This window comes from Scyliorhinus torazame, chromosome 10, assembly GCF_047496885.1.
Source record: "Scyliorhinus torazame isolate Kashiwa2021f chromosome 10, sScyTor2.1, whole genome shotgun sequence".
NCBI lineage: Eukaryota > Metazoa > Chordata > Chondrichthyes > Carcharhiniformes > Scyliorhinidae > Scyliorhinus > Scyliorhinus torazame.
The window spans coordinates 179,534,238-179,543,234 of record NC_092716.1 but is presented as its reverse complement, the minus strand read 5'-3'; the positions used below and the strand labels follow the sequence as shown (position 1 = coordinate 179,543,234).

At 52.9% G+C, this 8,997-nt stretch overlaps 1 protein-coding gene across 1 annotated transcript in view; it reads right to left on the bottom strand.

The window, feature by feature from the left end:
• Positions 1-284: 284 nt before the first annotated feature.
• Positions 285-8,997, bottom strand: part of LOC140384384 (uncharacterized) — a 198,117-nt gene continuing 189,404 nt past the window's right edge. Inside the window, exon 23 of the mRNA XM_072466033.1 lies at positions 285-1,715. Coding sequence (XP_072322134.1) covers positions 1,539-1,715 — 177 coding nt within the window. The 3' untranslated portion in view covers positions 285-1,538. The remainder of the gene's footprint in view (positions 1,716-8,997) is intronic.

Genomic DNA, 8,997 nt, shown 5'->3' with positions numbered 1-8,997 from the left:
ATGGGCGGGATTCTCCGAAATGGAGGCAGAGTGTCCGCGCCGCCGTGAACGGGCACGGGCATTACCCATTCTGGGCCCCACAGGAGGCCAGCACGGCGCTGGAGCGGTTCACACCGGCACCGAAGTAACATGGCGCGGGGGTTCAGGGGCCGGCCGTGTAACAAAATAGGGCCGGGGCTGGAGAGGCCGGCCCGCCGATCGGTGGGCCCCAATTGCGGGCCAGATCCCATCGGAGCCCCCTCCTGGTGAAGGAGCCCCCCTCCCCCTCCCACAGGCCGCCCTCCCCTGACCCTGCGCGCAGAGTTCCCGCCAGCTGCGAGCAGGTGTGGACGGCGCTGGCGGGACTCTGCCGTTTCCGCGCGGCTGCTCGGTCCATCAAGGCCGGAGAATCGGTCCTCGGAGAATCGCGTGCCGGCGTCGGGGCGGCGTGGCCCGGTTGCGGCGATTCTCCGCCACGTGGCTCGGAGAATCCCGCCCTATGTCCCTAATAATATACTCTTGCATTTTTCCCAATATTGATGTCAGACTAACTGGCTTATAGAATCCTGTTTTTTTCCCTCACTCCTTTCTTTGAATAGCTGGGTTACGTTTGCTACTTCCAATCCACAGGCAGCATTCTAAAATGTAGGGAATTCTGGGAGATCAAATGCATTCAGTATATCTGAAACCATCTCTTTTAAAAACCTGGAATGTGGCCACCAGGTCCAGGGGATTGCCTTATACTTTCTCACGTGCTACTTTTTTTACTAATACTCATTCCTTTAAGTTCTTCATTTTTACATCGTTAGTTTCACACAGTTTCAAAAGCGCGTTTTGTGTTTTCTACTGTGAAGACAGATAATACAAAGTATTTGTATTTAGCATCAGTGCCATTTCATTCTGAATTTACTCTTCCCTGAATCCTGATGTTTCTTATCACTCCTGAGACGTACTATGGATGGAGCCAAATTTACACAAGCAATGATCCCAGCATTACAGTTGGTCTTATTACCCTGGATAGTGAGGAGAAAACAAACCAGCCATTGTTACCACTCAGGATTGATTAATCAACGACGGTGCTGAGGACCCGGGTTCGAATCCCGGCCCTGGGTCACTGTCCGTGTGGAGTTTGCACATTCTCACCATGTCTGCGGGGGTTTCACCCCCACAACCCAAAGATGTGTTGGTTAGGTGGATTGGCCATGATAAAATTGCCCCTTAATTGGAAAAAAAATAATTGGGTACTCTAAATTTATTTAAAAAAAGAATTGATTCATCAAATAACATTAATAACCCTTATTAGTGTCACAAGTGTGTGTATGTGTCTGACCGCAAGTTTAAAAAACAGAGTGAGGTTTGACTGTAATGTTTTCCACAGGCAAACAGCCTGCTGTCACTCACTATTTAGGCTTCCACATTAATAATAACCAATTTTATCAGGTGTCAGATAATTATAGGTATGCATGGACTATGTATCCCAGCAAGAGTCGGCATCTTTGAGCAAGAGACAAAAGACGGGGTTGATTGAAGGTCTTCATAGCTTCAGAATCTTGGTTCAATCAATATTTCTCCTCTGGCCTGCCCTCACTACCTGTCCATGTCAGATTTATGGTGGATGGATCAGGTATCAGTTTGTTGCCCATTGTTTCATCCTCTCTGGAGGTGGGGTTACTCTCAACAGTTGGAGTAATTGGCAAGGTTACTCTTGGGTTCAGGAGATTCAGAACAGACACCCTCTGAATAGCAAAGTTAAGGTTAGTAGACTGAAAAGAATGAATTAGGGGTAAGAATGAATTTAAATTTTATTCGGCATCCTATCACTACATCAAACTTTTCATAACCCATTACATGGAGGTAGCATTGTTGCTATTTGGCAAAAAAACAAAAGCCACTTTTGCACAAAGTCCCATAAACATCAAATTAATATTTTTATTGGAGTTGGTGGAGTTAGAATGTTGGCCAGGATGGCAGAAGATTTCTGATAATGATGAAAACTTTTACATCCATTTGAACTACTGGAAAACACAAACATGGTTTTTGTTTAACCGAATCATCCGAAAGACAACACCTCTAATAATGTAGTACTCTCAGTACTATAGGTAAAAGTCAGCCTTGATTGTTTTGGAGTGATGTTTGAAATCACAATTTTCTGAATGAGTGCTGTCAACTAAACAAAGATGCAGCCTGTGACAATTTTACACCTCAGATAATGTAGAGATTGATGTGTTAGGCTGACTGGTTCGATGTGGACTGCGCTTGATGCAGGGAAGCTAGAAACAGACGTCTAACACTGGAGAAAATCCAACACTGTTTTATTCAACGGTAGAACTGATACACATGTTCAGCTGTGGGTCGACACTATACTGAACTGACTGGAGACCTTGTATTAGCCTGACCACACTTACTAGCTACCGCATGGTGTTTGCACTGTTAGCTCGTAGACTCTGACTGTCTCAGTGGCTGGGTCCAGAGGGAGAGGAAAACCTAGTGCCCTCTGGCTTTATAGTGGTAGTGTCCTGTCTGGTGATTGGCTGCACTGTGTTGTGTGCTTATTGGTCATCCTGTATGTCAATCACTGCCTGTCTGCATCTCATTATATACATGAGTAGATATTATGACATTTCCCCCCCTTTTTTTTTTAGATAAATAAATACTAGGGTGGGTGAGCGTAAGTGCCTGACTATATACAAAAGGTGTCTAGATGAACGTATGTACATAGGAAGGTGTTGATAGTGCAGATACATAGCAAACAAAACAATATTTACAGAGGTTAAAGCGATGAAGTCACAAAATGTACAAGAGTTCAGTCTATAGATTTAGTATTTGTGGTGGACGACGAATTCTTGTCGATCGCTGCAGAGGTGGATCAGGTGCCGCCTGCACTTGGATAGGCGGGATCGCTGCCATCGCGGTGGTCGCGTGGGCCGGCAGGATTGCTGGTAGATCGGTGGTCTCGTGGTAGGGTACGTCCGGAGGAAGCATCGTAGGCGGCGGGGCACGTCGGTCAGGTAGCGGGCGTGGAACTCTTCGCAGTGCCCGTCTGTTGAGCCGTAGCAGGGAGCCATCAGCCATGCGGACAAGGAACGATCTTGGGACCACTTGTTTGGTCACAACAGCTGTGGCTGACCAGCCGCCCTCAGGCAACTGGACACAAACATGATCATTGGGGGCCAGCTCGGGTAGATCCGCGGCATGAGCATCGTATGTGGCTTTTTGTTGGGCCCGTGACTGCTGCATTTTTTGTAAGACCATGAGGTGGTCAAGGTCTGGAACATGGATGGCTGGAACTGTGCGATTCATGAGCATCTGCGCTGGAGACAATTCAATGGACAGTGAGGTTGCCCTGTATGCCAGCAGTGTCAGGTTGAAGTCGGAGCCTGAGTCTGCAGCTTTGCACAGCAACCGCTTTACAATATGGACCCCTTTTTCGGCCTGCCCATTTGACTGCGGATAGTGGAGACTGGAGGTTATGTGACGGAAGTTGTAGGACTGTGCAAAATCAGACCATTCCTGGCTGTAAAAGCAAGGACCGTTGTCGCTCATTACCGTGAGCGGTATCCCATGCCTGGCGAACATTTCTTGGCAGGCTTTGATTACCGCCTTCGACGTGAGGTCGGACAGTTTTACCACCTCTGGGTAACTGGAGAAGTAGTCGACCAGGAGTAGGTAGTCACGCCCCTTGGCGTGGAAAAGGTCTACACCTACTTTGGACCACGGAGAGGTCGCGATCTCGTCCTGCTGCAACGTTTCTTTGGGTTGAGCTGGCTGAAACCTCTGACAGGTAGGGCAGTTGAGAACTGTGTCGGCAATGTCCTGGCTGATGCCCGGCCAATAGACCGCATCCCAAGCTCAGCATCGGCATTTCTCGACCCCAAGGTGGCCCTCATGGAGTTGGCCCAGCACCATAGCCCGCATGCTCTGAGGAATTACGATCCTGTCGAGTTTCAGAAGGATTCCCTCCACCACCGTCAGGTCGTCTTTTGCGTTATAGAACTGGGGACATTGTCCCTTCTGCCAGCCATTGGTAAGGTGCTGCATCACACGCTGCAGCAGAGGATCCTTGTCCGTCTCCTCACGAATTTGGACCACCAGTTCGTCAGAGGCCGGAAGGTTGGTGGCACACAACTGCACTTGCGCTTCTATGTGGCAGATGAAGTCACTTTGTTCACACGGTGTGGTAATTGACCTGGATAGGGCATCTGCAATGATCAGCTCTTTGCCTGGCGTGTAGACAAGTTCGAAGTCGTAGCGGCGTAGCTTAAGAAGAATTTGCTGTAACCGAGGTGTCATGTCATTTAAATCCTTCTGGATTACATGGACTAGAGGCCTGTGGTCCGTTTCTACCGTGAATTTTGGCAGGCCGTAAACGTAGTCGTGAAACTTGACTATCCCTGTCAGGAGGCCCAGATACTCCTTCTCAATCTGAGCGTACCGTTGCTCATTGGGCGTCATGGCCCGGGAGGCATACGCCACTGGAGCCCAGGACGGGGAGCCATCTCACTGAAGGGGCACCGCCCCAATGCTGTCCTGGCTTGCATCAGTCGATATCTTGGTTTCCTTGGTTGGGTCGAAGAACGCTAGAACCGGGGCTGTGGTGAGCTTTGCTTTCAGCTCGCGCCATTCCTCTTCATGCGTGGGCAGCCACTGGAGTTCCGTCGACTTCTTGACGAGATGGCGGAGGACCGTGGTGTGGGATGCCATATTGGGAATGAATTTCCCCAGGAAGTTGACCATCCCGAGGAAGCGGAGGACCGCCTTCTTGTCTTCCGGGGTCTTCATGGCGTTGATCGCCGAGACCTTGTCGGCATCTGGCCGCAAGCCCTGCCGCGAGATGTGGTCACCTAGGAACTTAATATCAGATTGACCAAAGGAGCACTTGGCCCTGTTGAGCTGGAGACCATGTTCATGAATTCTCTGGAATACCTGCTTGAGGCGAGCGATGTGTTCCTGGGGCGTTGTGGACCAGATGATTATGTCGTCAACGTATACTCGCACCCCCTCGATGCCCTCCATCATCTGCTCCATGATGCGGTGAAATACCTCGGTGGCAGATATGATACCAAAGGGCATCCGGTTGTAGCAGTAGCGACTGAAGGGGGTGTTGAACGTGCACAGCTTGCGACTGGACGCGTCGAGCTGTATTTGCCAAAAACCCTTGGAGGCGTCCAGCTTAGTAAAGAATTTGGCATTAGCCATTTCACTGGTCAACTCTTCACATTTTGGTATCGGGTAATGCTCCCGCATGATGTTGCGGTTTAGATCCTTCGGGTCAATGCAAATGCGAAGCTCCCCTGACGGCTTCTTTACGCAGACCATGGAGCTGACCCAGTCTGTGGGCTTTGTGACCTTTGATATGATGCCCTGGTCTTGGAGGTCCTGTAATTGCTTCTTCGGACTTCCGGTTGCGGCTATGCGGAGCTAAGTCGCACATTCGGCGGCTCCCGCTAAAAAGGACTTTTGGGCTCTCCAGAGGAGCCCCAACGGCAATTTTTTCGATGACTTCCAGTGTGGGAAGGGAATAGCAAGATCCCCCCCATAGTATATGGAGTGGACCAGGAGTGGAGAGCTCAAAAAAGCGTTTTTGGAGCAGCAAAAAGTGCGAGGGAGAAAAAACAAGATGGCGGCGGGCGGATATCAAGCGGCATGGGTGCAGGAGCAGCAGGAGTTTCTCAGGCGCTGCTTTGAGGAGCTGAAGAAAGAGGTGCTGGCGCCAATGCTGACGGCGATCGAGGGGTTAGTGGAGACCCAGAAGGCCCAAGGGGTGGCGATCCGGGAGGTGCGGGAAAAAGCCTCGGAGAACGAGGATGAGATCTTGGGCCTGGCGGTGAAGATGGAGGCACACAAGGCGCTGCACAAGAGGTGGGCGGAAAGATTCGAAGACCTGGAGAACAGGTCGAGGAGGAAGAATCTTCGGATTCTGGGTCTCCCTGAAGGAGTGGAGGGGGACGATGCTGGAGCATATGTGAGCACGATGCTCAACTCGCTGATGGGTGCGGAGGCCTCTCCGAGTCCCCTGGCGCTTGATGGGGCTCATCGGGTCCTGGCGAGGAGACCCAAGGCCAACGAGCCGCCAAGGGCGGTAGTGGTGAGGTTTCACCGTTTCGTGGATAGAGACTGTGTCTTGAGATGGGCCAAGAAAGAGCGGAGCAGCAGGTGGGATGATACGGAGATCCAAATCTATCAGGACTGGAGTGCGGAGATGGCAAAGAGAGCTGGTTTTAATCGGGCCAAGGCGGTGCTCCATCGGAAGGGGGTGAGGTTCGGAATGCTGCAGCCAGCGCGATTGTGGGTCACGTTTCAGGATCGACACCACTACTTCGAAACGCCCGAGGAGGCTTGGACCTTTATACAAACTGAAAAGTTGGACTCAAACTGAGGGTTTGTGGTTGTGGGGGGGGATGTCGGTTGTATACATTGTTTTAACTATGCGTCGGGAATGTTCCACGGGTTGGGTGATGGATGGGGATGGGGGAGGAGATCTGATGGGGAGACTGTGAGACAGTGTGTGCGCCGGGGCTGGAGGGAGGGGAGGCCCGGGGATGGGGGAATTGGGATAAGGCCGCAACAGGAGCAGCGCCAGAGGGGGCGGGGCCGGCTCAGGAAAGCGCGGGCTTTTTCCCGCGCTAGGGAAGGACGGAGGGGGGGGTGGAGGAGCGCACACTGATTGCTGGGGAGGAGGGGGAGTGGGGATTCCCACACGGGGGGGGGGGGGTCAATGGGACGGCGGGGGAGGCCGGGGTCAGCAGGAGTCAGCTGACTTACGGGAGTGTTATGGGGGGAGCAAAAGAGCGAGATACGGATCTATCGGGGGGAAGGGGGAGGGGGAGGGGGGGGAAATAGGGTTGCTGCTGCATCGGCCGATGGGGAACTGGAAACAGAAGAGGTGGTCGGGGCGGGGGTCCCCCATCTGGATTACTGGAGAGTGCGGGAGGCGCGGGCACGGGACTGGCCGAGAAAAGGAGATGGCTAGTCGGCAGGGGTGGGGGGTGGGAAGCACCCCAATCCGGCTGATAACTTGGAATGTGAGGGGCCTGAATGGGCCGGTTAAGCGGGCCCGAGTGTTCACGCACTTAAAGGGACTGAAGGCAGACGTGGTCATGCTTCAGGAGACACATTTGAAGGTGGCAGACCAGGTCAGGTTAAGAAAGGGATGGGTAGGACAGGTATTCCATTCGGGGCTGGATGCGAAGAACAGAGGGGTGGCAATACTGGTGGGGAAGCGGGTGTTGTTTGAGGCCAAGAATATTGTAGTAGACAATGGAGGTCGATACGTGATGGTGAGCGGTAGGTTGCAGGGGACGTGGGTGGTATTGGTAAACGTATACGCCCCGAACTGGGATGATGCTGGATTTATCAAGCGCATGTTGGGGCAGATTCCGGATCTGGAGGCAGGAAGCTTGATAATGGGGGGGGGGGGATTTCAAAACAGTGTTGGACCCAGCATTAGATCGCTCCAGATCTAGGACGGGGAAGAGGCCGGCTGCGGCCAAGGTGCTTAGGGGGTTTATGGACCAGATGGGGGGAGTAGATCCGTGGAGATTTGCTAGGCCCATGGCCAGGGAATTTCCTTTTTTTTCTCACGTACACAGAGCCTACTCCCGGATAGATTTTTTTGTTTTGAGTAGGGCGCTGATCCCGAAAGTGGAGGGAATGGAGTACTCGGCCATAGCCATCTCAGACCACGCCCCGCACTGGGTGGAGCTGGAGTTAGGAGAGGAGAGGGACCAACGCCCGCTGTGGCGTCTGGATGTGGGATTACTGGCGGATGAGGAGGTGTGCGGGAGGGTGCGGGGGTGCATTGAAAGGTATTTGGAGGCCAACGACAACGGGGAGGTGCAGGTGGGGGTAGTATGGGAGGCGCTGAAGGCGGTGGTCAGGGGAGAGTTAATCTCCATCAGGGCTCACAGGGAGAAGAGAGAGGGCAGGGAAAGGGAGAGGTTAGTGGGGGAGATCCTAAGGGTAGACAGGAGATATGCAGAGGCCCCCGAGGAGGGACTACTTAGGGAGCGGCGAAGTCTCCAGACGGAATTCGACCTGTTGACCACAGGGAAGGCAGAGGCACAGTGGAGGAAAGCACAGTGAGCAACGTACGAGTATGGGGAGAAGGCGAGCCGGATGCTGGCACATCAGCTCCGTAAGAGGATGGCAGCGAGGGAGATAGGTGGAGTCAAGGAAAGCAGAGGAACTATGGTGCGGAGTGCGGTGAAAGTAAATGAGGCATTTAAGGACTTTTATGAGGAGCTGTACAGATCTCAGCCCCCAGCTGGGGAAGAGGGGATGCGACGATTTCTAGATCAACTGAGGTTCCCGAGGAGCAGGTGGTGGCTGGTTTGGGGGCACCAATTGGGTTGGAGGAGCTGGTTAAAGGACTGGGGAGCATGCTTGCGGGGAAGGCCCCGGGGCCAGATGGGTTCCCAGTTGAGTTTTACAGGAATTATGCGGACCTGTTAGCCCCGTTGCTAGTGAGGACTTTCAGTGAGGCAAGGGAGGGGGGGACCCTGCCCCTGACAATGTCCGGGGCGCTGATCTCTCTGATCCTGAAGCGGGACAAGGACCCATTGCAATGTGGGTCGTATAGACCGATCTCGCTCCTCAATGTGGATGCTAAGTTGCTGGCAAAAGTGCTGGCTACGAGAATTGAGGACTGTGTCCCGGGGGTGATTCATGAGGACCAGAAGGGATTTGTAAAGGGCAGGCAGCTAAACACCAATGTGCGGAGGCTTCTAAACGTGATTATGATGCCATCGGTGGCGGGAGAGGCGGAGATAGTGGCAGCTGTGGACGCGGAGAAGGCCTTTGACCGGGTGGAGTGGGAGTATCTCTGGGAAGTGTTGCAGAGGTTTGGGTTTTGGGAGGGGTTTATCAGTTGGGTTAAGCTCCTATATAGAGCCCCGGTGGCGAGTGTGGCTACGAATCGGCGGAGGTTGGAGTATTTTCGGCTGTATTGAGGGACGAGGCAGGGGTGCCCCCTGTCCCCCCTGTTGTTTGCATTAGCAATTGTGCCTTTGGCCATGGCAT